Source organism: Haemaphysalis longicornis, unplaced genomic scaffold (genome assembly GCF_048455015.1).
Source record: "Haemaphysalis longicornis isolate Haplotype H1 unplaced genomic scaffold, Haemaphysalis longicornis Haplotype H1 scaffold_1, whole genome shotgun sequence".
In the NCBI taxonomy this organism is placed as follows: Eukaryota; Metazoa; Arthropoda; class Arachnida; order Ixodida; family Ixodidae; genus Haemaphysalis; species Haemaphysalis longicornis.
In genome coordinates, this window is record NW_027526203.1 from 332,216,896 (window position 1) to 332,232,271 (window position 15,376).

The window sequence follows — 15,376 nt, forward strand, 5'->3', positions numbered from 1 at the left end:
ACCGCGCGGGAGCGCTGGGAACAAACGTGACGTCACATCCGCCTAGCGCTCATCCTCACCCGCCGAAACGGTCGGTTAATTCCACATCCGTATAGGGGGAGAAATGGCTGGAAACGCTGATTGGTCAATGTGTGTGACGTCATTAAAATATGCATGACGTCATTATTTTTTTGGCGCTAGATTTGTTTGTTTAGTTGTTGTTTCTCCCCAGAAATTTTTCCTTAGTCTTTGGTAAAGCGCTAGAATGCCTCCCTAGTCTGCCTAGTCCCCGCGCTTGGCCAAAATGGCGGAAAGCTCTTGCTCTTCAAGCGGGCTTCTTTGTGTTGAGATTGCAGAAGTTAGCTACTGAAGGGAAAATGTGTTAAAGACATGCATATACCTTAAAATTCGACCGATGCAATCGTCGCTTTCAGGCAAGAAGAATCTGGTTATTCATCATGGTGTGGTGTTTTGAGTTTCAGCACACTGCAGATGCCACTGCCCGCAGTAAAAAAGGTGAGGCATCCATGTGCTCTGTTATTAGTGCTCGGTTATTTTTATTTTGGCCTTCTTGTTTACTTTAAACATTCCTTTTACGTGAACTTTTTGGGTCCGGTTGTTTTTCTTTTGCAGAAGGTGCACGCTCCACGTGCGTCATTCCATGAACTCAGTGTTCAGGGGAAAAAAAAAGGGAGATAAAACAAGTTTTGACGACAGATTTGTTCGTGGAGCGATCGCATTGTATTCCATATTTTTCCTGCGTGGCGTGTGCAGGTATTGTTGCGCCTGTGCACTGAAATGACGACCGTCCCTGTGGAAATGACGACCACCCCCTTTGTCCACCCTGTTCAGAGCCTCAACCTTAGCAGCAAGGCGTACTTTCTAATAACATTTCGAGACCGCTTCCAACATTCCACAAATAATAAGCTTAAGCGCTTGCCTATCGTGAAATTCCTGATAGCAGATTGACATGTTGTGTTGACATGGACAGTGCATGCTTTAACGGCGGCGTGAATCACGAAAAATGGGTTTAGATTGCGATGTGGTGTGGCTACGCAGCGCAAGTGTGAAGGCCCGTTCGCACTTGCGACTGGAGCGATAGAAGCGACGCGATTGCTGTCCGCGGCGACAAAAATTGGTCGAGACCAAACGAACAAGGAAAGCGGCAGAAATCTCGTCGCTTCTACCGCTCCAGTCGCAAGTGCACTTGCGACTGGAAAGAAACATATGTAGGTCATGTAATTGTCCTGTATTTCCCATGAAATACTCTGTGTTTGATGCCTAATAAAATAAGCTGTATCCAAAAGCTGAACCTAATCGGGGGGGGGGGGGGGGGGGGGCTTACAGCGAATGTATGACACGCTTCTATTTTTGTGCGCCTTCGGAAAACCCTGTTGCAGTAGACGATTACTTGTGGCTTCGCCGGAATGTTTTTTGTTGTTTTACTCACAGAGCCTGCCTGACAGTACATCTGCCAGGTGGTAAGTGCGAGGCTCCTACAAAATAAGGCAAGAGCAACTCGCAAGACCTGGCATAGCGCAAAACTTGACATGGCTGTGGCTATTCTCATTGCATCCGTGATAATCCCTTGTATAAATTTTTCGCGGCAGTTGTTTCTCGTTAGCCGACTGGGACCGCATGACAACCAGCCAGTAAATTTCTTTTGAACCCACTGTTCCGGCATCCGTGAAAATTCCTTTTTAAAATTTCAGTCGGCTCCCGTTTGCTGTCTACAGAGATGTTTTTTCCAATAGCAAGACAGATAGATCTGCGCTGCTTTATGCACAAGCGATAAAACTATATGTTTCAATGGAGCCAGGCATACATCGCATTTTGTGATAATGTGCTCAGGCAAGCCGAACAACAATGTGCATAGTGAAACTAGTAAGGCTTGAGCCTGGAGATTAGCTATGTTATGGCTAGCAAGAAATGAGCAACCGCGGGTAAATGTAACAAAAACGTTTTCAAGGAGGGACTTGCAATAATTTATGTGCACGCCGCCATTATTGCTGCTCGCGAACTTCATGCCCCCATGGATGCAGCACTAACGTATCTGGTAATACTTCAGGGTCTTGGGCATCTTGCTGTCAATCTTTACATCACGCTTTTTCACTCCTGTGATAGTTCTAGTGTCTCTCTTCCAAAGCTGCACGTGGTTTGCAGCGCGGTATGCAGACATTTTTGCCATGAGCTCATCAAATGTGGCAACCAATGGAAAGTACCTCGTGGCCAGTTTCCTTCATTCCTTGCGATGGAGCACGTTGGTTGTGGCATCAGTCCTTAATTGAGGTGGTGTGGTGGAGCAATGAACGAGTGCTGGTGGATGTGCAGCTACTGCAGAGGAGGCCTCCCCCTTTGGCGCGCTGCAGCCAGTCAATGTGGCCCAGGGCCTGCTGCTCTACCGCCATCCCGATTGTCCACACCCCCGCCTTGGCCAGCGACTTGTGGCACTGTGAGCTCCAAAGCAAGCACAGGCGCCTTTGCGGTAATCACCCTCCAACTGCCACCAATTTGGTTTCGGCAAGGTGACCAGCGGCAGCGCACACATCAGCAGCCCTACAGCCAAAGGCTGTCTGTTGGGAGCAGCCACAGTCTTGGGCGGCCACCTTACTCACAGCCGAGGTGGCCATCCGGTCCTGGCACGGAGCTGCTTGGCGGCCTGGCAGAAGCCATCTCGGTGGTCCAGCATGAGCCCCAGGTAGCGCACCCTGGTCTTCCACCCGAGCTGCTCGCTGTCGGTTTGCAGGCATGTGACCCTGCAGCAGGCCTGGGTGTCCCAGTGAACAAGCATTGCCTCCATCTCGGTGCCCGACAGCTGCAGGCTGACATTGGCGAGCTTGGCCCGCACTGCATCCGGGGGTGCCTGCAGCTGCAGAACGACGCCTCGGCAGCCCGCCATGGGGCCTAGTGCCTACAGGGCCGCGGCGGCGGCGTACACAGACAGGTACACCCTGTGCGCCCTTCTACTGATAGTGCCACTGATAGTGCCACTGTGACCATGTTGAAGAGTAAGGGGCTGACGACTGTGCCCTACAGGGTGCCCACATCCACTGGTTGAGGCACTGACAGGGCGTTGCCTGCCTGCCTTTGTGCCATGAGGCCCGTCACGAACGCCTCGACGGAGCCCCGCAGCTTGTCCGCAATGCCGGCCTCCTTTATGGCCAGGGAGATGACAGGGTGCTGGAGGTTATTGAAGGCACCCTTTATTCCCCCCCCCCCCCCTTGATAGAAAAAAAAAGCGCGGAAGTTTGCAAGCGCCCTTAACCCTTTGAGGGTCGAATTTTTTTGAAAAGAACTTTCCCTGGTGGTCAAATTAGTTTATTGCAGATTTGGAATGGACAAAATGTCTAAAGTCATGATTAAATGGTAAAAAATTATCAGGAACAGTATTTTGGGGTCAGCATCACTTAGAACTGAAAAATGTTCAATAGTATTTCAGAGTGTGGTATTCCTTGAAACACGGGTCTATGCACAGTGGCTTATCGAAGTCTGCACACATACAGCGCATGTCCGAAAATGAGCTGTCTTCTTCCGAAGAAAGGCTGTCTTCCGATTCAGACTCGGTGAAAGGAGTAAACTCAGAGTCAGAAGAGTCATCGCGGTCGGTGTCATCAGAGCGGGCAGTTCGTTGGGCCATATCGCCGCTTTGCCGTGCGTCTGAAGAACTCGAAGGCAACCCAGTAAACGAGGTGAGCGAGAATAACTCATGCGCACCGGTGATAAACAAGCTAATAGCAGCGCCAATGTAGATAGAAATCAACTTCCGCCGCCCCCACAATGGAGTCTCCGATTAGGTTACTTCAGTTTCAAGCAAGGAGGGCAAGAATACCTAGTGAGCATGGGTAATAAACAAGATAAGAGCAGCGCCAATATAGATCGAAATCAACTTCCGCCGCCCCTGATAGCAAGCGTCGATCAAGTTTCGCGCGCCTCCGATGCGATCACGTGGCGAACCTGAAACCACAAAACGCGTTAACACGTACAGATGCCGTAACGCGCCGAAGCCAGAGAGTTCTGTTTTTCACCGCAAGAAGGTAGCACAATCAAATTTCAAACACTTCTTGTAAGTCCCAGGAGGTGGCAGCACCTCCCAGGGATCATGCATCGTTAATATGGTGCGAAATTTCAAACGGATGCTCGAAATCGTACCCGTACGGCAAAGACCTTGCGGGACGGAAAACCGCCGCAGTACACGTACGGCAAAAACCCTCAAAGGGTTAAAGGCTATGAAGATAAAATACATGTTTGGTTCATTAAAAAGACTGCCTTGTCTCTATAACAATGATATCAGTCTTACAGTAAACTTCAAAGGAATTATCGATATATTAAATTAAACATTTGAAGCAATGGCGAATCCCCGCCCACTTTCCGGCGGCGATTTCACTATGACAGCACAGGATCTTGTTGGATGATTGGTGCCCAATGACCTAAGTCATCGCCAAGGAACATGATTGCGCGATTTTAGAGGGGCCTTCATTGATCTTATCATTTGATCTTATCACGCGCAAGAACAGCGCTGTTAAGGGCGAAAATTACATGAACCTGGCAATATTAGTCCACACGCAAAGCGGAATAATTCAGCCATCGGCATTTGTTAAGTCATGCCAGTTTAAATTTGTGCTTCTGTTTTGAGTCTCATCGGGGCGGAGAACATTTCTGCACAACCCAAATGTAGAGTCTGCTGTAATGAGCTTGGTGTTCTCAAATAGTTGCATTCCTAGCGGTCACGTTTTCAATGCTTCGTGCATAAATGCCCTATAATCTGCCTGAAGGCGTGTACTATCAAGTTATACCTTTTCTGGAGCAGCCACCCCCTTTAGTTACCACTCCCAGATGAGGTAGAGCAAGTCACTGCAAAGTTCGCCATTCACTGCTGTATCGAACTTTATATTTAGCAAGAAAAAATAATAACGCAAATACGGCGATGTCTGACCATACTCTTGCGGGTAGGCATGTTCTGTGCAAGCTGAGCAAAATATTGCTACGTTTTGAATTTTGTCGTGAGATCTGATGAAAGAGTTATAATGCGGTCCTACCATTTTGGTTTCAAACTTTAATGAAAGGACATACTTTTTTAGCTGACGCTTGCGCTGCCATTTTTCAGCCGAGTACACACTGCCGGTTTTAAAGCTAAATGATAAAAAAAGTATTTGCAGTTCATGAGCATGGGCGGCTCTGGAATGTATAGGGCGCACAGAAGTTTTGTAGTTTTCGTTGCAGACGCGGGAAATGAAAATTATGTTTGAAATCTTCTTGGTCCACCAGAAAACGAAAGATTGGGCAGCTGTGCAGAGCCAGCATGACCTTCGGGCATGGTGCGATGCCCGAAACAAGTCGGCATTTTGTTTCCTGGAGTGCACCAAGAAAACATGCGTATTGGCATGGCCCCGTATATAGAAAGACCAAAGACTACCATGCTTTAGCATAAAGCGGACAGTAATGAACTATTTCCTTGGTTGACAGCGACCGTGATGTTCAAACTAAAGCATGGTTTCAGGCTACGACAGGATAGATTGGCTAAAAATTGCAAAGTTGTTTACCGTGATAATTCCTTGGTTATTTCGGTTACTTAAGAAATGCTGACGATTGCTCAAAATGTGCTTCATGCAACATTTTAGAATGTATCAGTTGTGGATCCGGGAAGAATCACATTGGCGCGCACCCGTATGTGTGTGTGTGTGTGCGCGTGTGGGGGGGGCGTGAGGGGAGGAGGCTGGCGGAGGTGTGCTGGTGCTCTCGAGAGGGCCTGTTGTATGTGGCCGTTTATTTAATTAGGAAATTCTGTTGTCATGCACGACCGATTGAGCCTTGAAAGAACGATAGTCCTGCGCCCACAGAACTTCAAAGAAGGCGAGGAAGCGTTAAAGGAAAATTCTACCAGAAAGGCACCCTCCCTACCCGAGCGATGGGAGATCTTATGTCCAGCCCCGACCTGTCGACGGAGCAAGAGCTCGCGTCCAGGGGCCAGGAGCTATTGAACTCATATAGGACTTGTGAATAGGGTTCCACCCCGTCTGACGCCTGCGAGCGTCACCTGAAATGGGCTCAGCGAAAGTTGTTTCTCTCTCTCTCTCTCTTCTTTGCCACCAGTACGAAAGTCCTTCACTTGCGCTGCGCACACTGCTATGGTTTTAAAATTGGGTGTAGCAGTGGATTGCAGCCAGAACAAATATATATTTCATTCTTCATGTACTGATGCTACGCTGTCCCGATACACTCTGAGTAATCCTCTCCAACTTCGTGCATAATAAAATATTTGGGCCTTTACAGGAGTTGAATTTACATTTTCCCTCATTAAAAGTCACCTATCCGCTCCACCGTGGGTGCTTTCAATTACCAATTCAAACGCAAATACTGCATTCGGAATAAAACAAGATAGACATTTTTTAGCTCGGAGACACAAGGTACTGTGGCATCGTGTAAATATTACGAAGTGAATATTTAAATATCAAAGAATGCATAATTGATCTGCGCCGCACAACTTAACGTACAATGCAACCTCCATCGTCAAAAGACATCAGTGATCATGTAAGCATTAGTCACTGGAAGAAACTTACTATTCGATATCGCCGTTGTGACTCCGGCCCCTGAATATACACTGCTCTGGGCAGCCGCCGTCCAGGGAAAAAGCGGTCGTGGACGCAACGGAGGTGCTTTAGTTGTGATAGAGGTCGAATATGGCCATCTGATCGTTGTTACTGTCGCGACGCCGTCTGCCTGTGGCAGGGCTGGTGACCGTCGTGCCTTCACATTTAGGATAAAGTCTGGAACTGGCTCGGGGAGCCGCAGCACGCCCTTTTTGTCGACCCGCTGTTTTGCAGTTTCCTAGGTTAGGGGAGAATACCGCCGAACAAATCTGCCTAATCGCGGGGGTGAAATTGACTGTCGCAACATCGCCGTCGGAAGGGGACAACACTCAGTGCACGCAATCTGAGCCCACTCCAACAAAACCCTCCGGGCCTCGACAGAAACGTGAGAAAGAATGAAGGGCTGACGCGAGGAAGAGGGGCGTACCTTGCGGTGTGTCTCAATCGCAAAGGCCCTCTGCCCGCGCACGGCATTCATTCAGCTAAACTGCACGTTTCACCCATTACGTAGCCCATCGCATTCTTCAGTTACCTTGCACGAGTCTTAAATGTGTGCCCACGGCTGTTTGATCTCCCCCTTTCTAGGAGAGGGAGCAGCCGTGATCAGCCACTGCCGCTTGCACATTGTTCTGCTTAACATACAAAGATCGTCTGTTCCCTTTCGGGCCTGCATTGTACCAGTCTTCAACCATCAATGGCCGGCGGTCCCTCTTTTTTTCCGCCGCGAGTTAGTGCGGACCGTGGTGCAGACCACTCCATGCTTCCCCGGACGAGTCAATCTCCTGTGCTGAGAACAACTCAGCCGGCCAATTATTCTCGGTCTTGCCGCATGTCTCGCACAAAGGGATACAACGCATGCCTTTGGCGTCCCGTGCGCTGAGCTTACCCGAAGGCGCCGTCGCTTTTGGGGCTGCACCCCTCCGAAATCATCCCTCAGCGGTTCGCACCCCTCAGGCGCTTCGTTTTGTCACGGCCAGACTCGGCTCCCTTCCATGCGAAGGGTAGACATGCACTTTCGTAGCATTTCGTGGAAAGTGCCATTAGTGGCATTTTTGAAAAATATGCCGCTTTGTTCACAGGCGACGTACCAGGCATACAGGCAGCATGGCGATGGCCGAAAAAAATTTCGGAAGGAGGGAGGGGGGGGGGGGGGGGGGGGGGCTGAAGCCCGGTCAGCCCTCCCCCCCTGGCTACGCCACTGCATCAAGTAGCACGAGGGCTGCCACCTGCCTGGTAGTCTGGGTGTGCTCTAGCTCTGTCATTACGTTGGCAATGGAGTTCATCGCAGCCTGGTGCTGCCGGAAGCCTGTGAGCTGCTCTGAGATGTACATGTACTCCTTGGTTCTCCAATTTCGTGTGCCTGCTGCCAAAAACTTTTGCCCTTGCAACAGCACTACGATTGGACTCGGCTTATCCACATCAAGTTGGTTTTTATCATTCTGAGTGCTTACCAGAGTAACTTCTTGCACAAGAAGTTATTACAGTAAATCCCACCTTGAAAGCTTTTTTATTGTATGGCTTTACGTGTGGTTGCTCATATTTTACTAGCTGTAGCATAGCCAACCGTAACATATCCAGAGGGGTGAGCTGGGCAAGTTGGTATGTGTCATCTTAACAACAGCACGAAAAAGACTGGGACGAACGAAGCAGACAAGTCGAGTGATGATTCACAACTAGTTTTTTGTGGAATGTGCACTAAACATAAACGTTGGCATCAACAGAAGAAAAGAGATGGAACACATTCCACTCGAACGTACTTCCTTGCCCTTTTCCCCCCACCCCCCTCACATGACAAACACTGGTAAAGCCTTTTACTTGACACACATGATACTTCAGCTATGGACCACTGCCGAGCTGATAACAGAGTTGAGGAACATCAAGTTCAATGCCGCACTTGTGTTTGGCGGCATGTACTGGTTAAGAAGGCGAACTCTGTCACAAAGTACTGGCGATGTAACACAATCGCCTCCCAGTTTTCAAATGTTATACGCTTCGATTATCTCTCGGCCTGTCTGCCTGGCACGTCTGGAAAGAAGTACACAAATGGGTTCCACCGTTGGTGTGCATCGTATACAGGACTACCGAGCTCTTCTTGCAGAAGGTGCTCTATGGGTCCACAATAGTACTGCATGAAACCTGCCCTGTTTCAGTGCCTTTTGTAGCAAAATGCCTTAGCAACCCATGCTGTTTCCTTGTCAATGAATGATAAGCTTGTCATTACAGAACACTTGTGGGTACCCTGTATTTTGTTTCCTTTCAACATTACAGGTTTGCAGCATGACGGGAAGGAGTGCAGAGACGCCTATGCTGCGATTGCTGGCGTTGTGCAAACAAGGGTACAATGAACTATTGCCTGCAAGACTGCAAGAGGATGGCACTGCCTAAAGTTATTCTTTGTTAGAGTATAAATAAATTTCAAGGTCTGAACCCAATACCCATGTACCCTCAATAATAAAGTGTACCTCAATAATAAAGTGTGTCCACATCTTTTGACAGCTGTGTCTGTTTACTTTTCATGCAAACCTGCGACCACTGAATATGTAGCCATGCATGCAAGCAAAAAAGAAAAATACACTGAAAATGACTGACTAAAAGACGCATCCCGTTCCCATCAGGTGCAATTTTCAGTGGACTACCACTTCTAAACGTGCTGACTTCTGTTAATCATTTCAGTTTGCACCATGCTATAAATGGCTGATGATACATGTGTTTAAGCGAAGTCCTGGGAACAAATAGAATTCTTTTATTCAATTTACAATTTCCTGTCGGCCTGAGTGGGAAAAAAAATGCAAACCAACTGATTGGTTAGCAAAAAACCTGCGGTGTCCTTGGACGTATCCAACTGAAGAATGGTGTGCCACAAATGGGAAACTTCAAACAGAATTTTTTGCTTTTGAACACTGAAAAGCATTATTGACAAATGGATTAAGTGAAAGTAACTTAAAACCTCGGCAGCAAAAATACGAACCTATTTTAGGAAAGATCGTCAACACATGGTCAGAAGTAGAGTTCATCGAAGAGTACAATTTCCCAGCATCCACTATGGCATTCCCTGTAGCCATTTCTAGTTTCAGCGTGTAAAACTACCTTGGCTTTTTTATCCGAAGACGGCAATCACATTTTTGCACACAATGGAAGATCAGGGCAGTGCATACTTGCATATGAAATGAGTGAGTATATATACTGTTCTCTTCATGCCTGACCAGAAGAAAAGTGCAATTTGCTTGACTTCAAAGTAGGGGCTTTAGTCTGAAATATCCTGATGAGTGGAAGCTGAATTGTCACACAATTATAGTTCAGTGCAGCGTCGCAGAAGAGTTTAGGTTGTCGAGAAAAATTGGAAGCTCATCACTGCTGACTGAGGGCCATCTTTCAGGGAAACTTGCACAAATATTATGCGCTTCGTATCGTCTAAAGTCGCACTAGTGTTTTCCTAGTTTCGCTATGCTGCTGCATTCTTCAGAAATAACACTTCCCTGCAGAAACGTCTTGCTGTCATTGAGAATACCCCCATGATGGTGGTTATGGCCATCCTAAGAGATTGTAAGAATTTTTAAAGGAAACTCTGCGGCGTACCATTTTCTTAGGGACTTTACAAGGCAAATTATAAATTATGCCTTCTATATCAAGCAAATGCGTACTCGGAATATGTACAGATGCTGTGAGTAGCCGTACTGGGAAATGTATGCAAATAAAATATATAAGGCATATTTTATGACTGCAGTTTCATAGCACATTCACCATGACTGGCTTCATAGGTCATGATCTCAATGTATATTTTACATCTGTGCAAAAGGAACGTAGTGCACTGATCAAAAATACTGTGTGAAGTAACACACTTAAAATCAATTGTAACTCAGTTAAAGTAACTCACTTAAAATCAACTCTACAGTTTACTTATATGTTCAAGGCAGTAAACCCCTGAGTTTATGTTCGGTTGATTGATCAGTTAATGGACTAACTGAAAGAAACTGAAAGTAACTCAGCAAAAAAGTGCGAACCTATTTTAGCAAAAGCATAATGCATCATGGTCAACAGTACAGTTGTCATCCAATACTGCGATATCTCTAGCACTTTACTGTGGCATGCCTCATAGCCTGTACCTGGCTTCATCGCATAAAACTCGCTTAGTTTGATCCCAAGACTGCGGTCACATTTTCATACGCGTTACCTGATAGTGCATGTCATCATACGTGAACATGTATTCATGTATTACGTACCTCAAATAAATGGTGTCTAAATAAGTAAACCTCTAAATAAAAGCAAAATATTGCAATAACTGTAGCATTGTTTAAATGTAATCTGGTAGCTTTTGTGGCACAGAGCACCTGTATCAGTTCCCTGTGAAGAGGGAAGCAATTTATGTTATGACATGTCTTATTTTTGGTAACACAGGGGGTTTGGTGCCTCTCGGTTTGCCTCCCCCCTCCACACTTTTTTTACTCACATCCATAGGTGACAGTGATCGATTTGCTGTGGTGAGAGACCCAGGTGGTTCCCTCCATAGAGCAGCAGCATTTGCACATAGCTGCCCTTGTCTGTAAATTAGCAAATTGAATCGTGGTGCTTTTAATCAAACTTATCTTACAAGGATTATAATATAGTCCTCCTTGCTATAAATTGTTTGCATAGTTTTTCGTATGTATTGCTGACATCAGTGGGATAAACAGGATGAGGTATACCAATCAATTACACATCCACAAAGCACACAGATTGTGCCTTAAACTGAATTAGCTTATAAAATAGCTAGCGAGAAGCATATATAGCACACTTTTTAAGTTGAAACTTCCTAATTAATCCACTCATGTTCAAACATAACGCCGAATGCAGGCTATGCATCTTTAAGCTAGCTCTTACCGTTTAGCATTTACACTTTATTTTTATCTGAGTAGAACATTTTGGAGCTTTCTTTTTGCTGCAGTTGTATTGTGCACTTGAGCCCCACGATGTGCATCATGGGACGAACTCTCGTATCATGATTTTAAGGGATATATATCCATGCATGTACGTTGGTAACTGAGGTATGTTTTGAAATGCTGATGTTTTGCCATCTGGCCCTTTTATCACGTTTTAATAGCGGTCGGTAGTACGGCTCATCTTTCGCCCCAAAAAAAGAAGAATTATGCAGAACTGGGGCTTATTTTGCTGAGGCAATTGAATAAAATACAAAGCAAACACGTGCGCGCTCCGTGCTTGTTAACGAAAAGTCGGAAATGCTGATGAAAAGTGTCGTGTCAGCTCATAGGAACCTCAAAACTTGGAAAGCGATGTGCAGAGCACGCTTGACGCTCCTTTGGGGTGGGATGTATGCAGAAACGGAAATGTTATTATTCATTTTTTTGCGTTAGGCTTAAAACACGTGTGTTTACTCAGCGCCCCCAGTACCAGAGGCGATAGTTTATTTCTTCATCTAATAGCTAGGAATGAAGGCGGTATTCTGTACACTGGTTATACCTATCGAAATTACGATGCACGGCGACCAATGAAGGTCATCAGCTTCAAAATGAGTCAAGAAAGTTTAAACTGAACAAAGCAAACTCGATCATCCTGTCCAGACGCTTTTTGAATTTGTAAAAAGCTTGCATTGCACACCGCTAAGACGAGGAAGGACGGGGGGAGGCTAGGTTGGTGAGTTACAGTGTCATTATTAATACATTATAAGCGTCGCGAGCGATGAGCGAGCGATAGCTTCCGATCGATGCATTCGTGCACGAAGCGAAGCCGACTTTCTGGAAATCGGTGGGAGCGGTGGTTGTTGTATGCTACCAACTGTCCCTGTTCTCGGTTCATTCATGTCCAAACTATTTAGGAGTCACCGGCTCTCCTTTCATCTAAAAATGGCTCCGTCTGGGAGTCCAGGCACCAGGTCAAACAAGCATCTGAACGATGTGGGTCCAAATTGGAACGAGTTTTGTTTTAAATGGTCCCAGCAGATAGATTTTGCTGGGGGATAACACCTGGCCACTTAATTTTACAAATATTAGCTTTGGGAATTGTCATGCTCAGACAAAGCAGCCTAACTTTTTTACCAGCATTGTTAGCATATTTACATTTTCCCATTTTCATTAGAAGTAATTCCAAACACTGATATTACATTTAAAGTTCCAGCTGCAGTTTGAGTTCAAACAGAAGGCACCGTTGCAGCACTTACACAATAGGCAATTAAACAGCATTTGCGCACCTTGATTGTACTGTTAAACTTGCTCCACTTTCGTCAGAGTTTTTTTTTTTTTGTGAATGATGCGGTTCCACAGCTGCAACCACTTGTGAAGGACCATGTCTTGGGCCATAACAATTGTATGATGAACTAGGTAGTAAAGATAAGAAATTGTAATGTACAAAGGATAAAAAAAGGCAGGAAGTTAAGAAACATCTATAGTTGGTCTGAGGTATATACTACTACTCATTAACTTGGGGATCATAATTGAAGAGCAGGATCATGATGCTACTCTCATTTAATGAACAGTGGTGTTTAACAATGGTTTATCGTGTGATGAGTGGGATTCCCTTCTCAGCATCAAATAGGAAGAATCTGAGCCAGTTGTTACATGTTGAATCTACGACAGTCAGCTTGAAGACTCAGACAAAAGGAGAAAAAACAGCCGTGCACGGTGTTGCATGGTGCATATCATCCCTTCATTTCCTTGCCTTGTGTTTGTTATTCGAGGCTGACCATTGCAGAGTTGAACTGCTCCTCATGATGGACTTTGCATGTTACCCAACTCCTTGCTAGTATGATCAAGGAAGGAATTGAGGAGCAGGATCTTGCTTTTTGTGGTAGACAATGGTGCTTCGTCTTGTTCCTCACTTATGTGAAGAGTGGAATTCTCTTGATATTGCTCATCGGTAGTGTGAAGAACAGAATGAGCAGAGAGATCATGACCCTTCTCTTATGAGGCACAGAGATCATTCGGTGTGGAGTGCAATACTCATGTAAAGAACGGGATGATCCCCCTTCTGATTTGGTACCAAGAGATACATGCAGATGCAGAGGCATAAATTTAACCTTTTGATAAGTACGATACCCAGAAATGCTTCAGCATCACAAGAGAAAAGAAAAAAACAGCCTAAAGTTGTGCATGCTGCATTGAGACTAGGCATTTCAGCCTCTTCGACTGTTTCAGCTGTCGATAGCTGTGTGAGAAGGCGTTGTTTTTTTAACCGGCAAGCGATTCCACGGGGGAAGTTCCAGAATCAGCTGTATTGACTTGAAAGGATGTGAAAAACAGATGGGAAGATTCCTGTCTACGTGGCCAAAACTGGATTTCCTTTCACTTCTGTACTTGTTCATCCCTATACGGTGAAAGGGAGCCAAGCAAGAAAGCCATTCATTGATGGATTAAGGGGTGCGTGACCCTTCTCGTAGACAGCAGTCATGGACAAAGTCTCCTCACAGTTCAAGATTCAGAAAGAAAAGAAATGCACGTAAAATGCATGTTCAATAACTTGAGGAAGAAAGCATCACATACTTGTGACATGAACAAAAATTAGAAGTCAATGTGCCTTCTCGTAATTCCTGTTCCCTCACTTTCACTCCTATAAAATAAAGTTTTGATTTGATAATTGAACTCAAGAAGCTCTAGTCAAAGAGCGTATATAGGTGTTTTACAGCGCATATGTTGTATGTTTTATTGTCTGAGCACACCTAGAAGCAAACATCCAGCTTCAGTACTGCTTTCACGCTTGAAGGCACAGTTGACTCCCAATAATACAAAGTCCACAGGGACCACAATTCAATTGAACAAAATGCACCTGAACAGCATTGTCACTAGTCCGCAACTCGTTCTCTTTTTCATTTCGTTCAGAATCTTGACTTTTGTTGTGAAGTCGAGCTTATATGTCATGGGTTGTCGTGATAGTGCAGACTTATCGCTAAAATCAAAGCCTCAAATGTTCACGTAACTGCTCACACAGTGCTGTGAGAAACAAAGAAGGTTGAGGGCCTCACAAGAGATGTGAACATTGGCGCGAGTCTGAACTAGCCTGCTGCTTTATCAACAGTGCACTGTACACCTTAGTTGTGATGGCACTGACATCAGTAGAGAACAATTAGGGCGCTGTTTCGACACTTGAAAATGGTTTTTTATCGAGAAATAACAGTCACCTTGATGTTTCTATTCAATATAACTTCCAATTAACTAATATAATGGGTTCTAGCTTCAAATTATCAAGCAATTTCTTCCGTTGAATTGCATGTAAAATTGCCGGAACCAGCACATTACTTCCAATTAAGCGACTTCAAGTTATTGAGAGCCTACTGTACTGTCAGTGACAAGATATGTCAGCCTGGGCGTTCTGTATCACCCAAAACTCCTTTTACTTGTTCAATAATTACAGCAGAACTGGAGCATTGTGTTTCAGTATGCATCAACATTATCTTTGTTAAAAGTACCATCCAACAGCAGGCAGTGCTCAACCGTGAATGTTCAAGAAAGCCAATTTGCGATACCACAAAAAGTTCCATTGATTTGATTGATTGAAGGGTTTAATGCGCCGACGCAACACAGGCGATGAGGCATGCCGTAGTGAAGGGCTCCGGATTAATTTTGACCACCTGGGGATTTTGAACGTGCGCCGAAATCTCGTGCACACGGGCATTTTTGCTTTTTGCCTCCATCAGAAAAGCGGCCGCGGCGGCCGGGAATCGAACCCATGACCTCGTGCTCAGCTGCGCAACGCCTTAGCCACTGAGGCGGGTAAATTTCCATTGATGCTTAGCATTCACTTCTTATCGCATTTGGACAGTGGAGCCAGTGAATGTGCCAGGTTGGCCTTTTCGGAGTGTGCAAGATAACATTAATCTGCCCTTG

At 45.7% G+C, this 15,376-nt stretch overlaps 1 protein-coding gene across 3 annotated transcripts; it reads left to right on the forward strand.

Annotated features, from left to right (window-relative positions):
- Positions 1 to 238: 238 nt before the first annotated feature.
- Positions 239 to 9,056, forward strand: LOC144152408 (uncharacterized). 3 transcript variants are annotated; one of them, XM_077683686.1, is made up of 3 exons: positions 239 to 495; positions 2,349 to 2,923; positions 8,835 to 9,056. In XM_077683686.1, exons 1-2 carry the CDS (start codon positions 438 to 440, stop codon positions 2,885 to 2,887), a joined length of 597 nt encoding a protein of 198 aa, XP_077539812.1. In that variant the 5' UTR covers positions 239 to 437; the 3' UTR covers positions 2,888 to 2,923; positions 8,835 to 9,056. The 3 variants fall into 3 exon arrangements, with proteins under 3 accessions (XP_077539812.1, XP_077539818.1, XP_077539806.1); XM_077683692.1 differs by lacking the exon at positions 239 to 495 and having other exon boundaries at positions 502 to 2,677; positions 2,795 to 2,923; XM_077683680.1 differs by lacking the exon at positions 239 to 495 and having other exon boundaries at positions 502 to 2,923.
- The last annotated feature ends 6,320 nt before the right edge of the window (positions 9,057 to 15,376 follow it).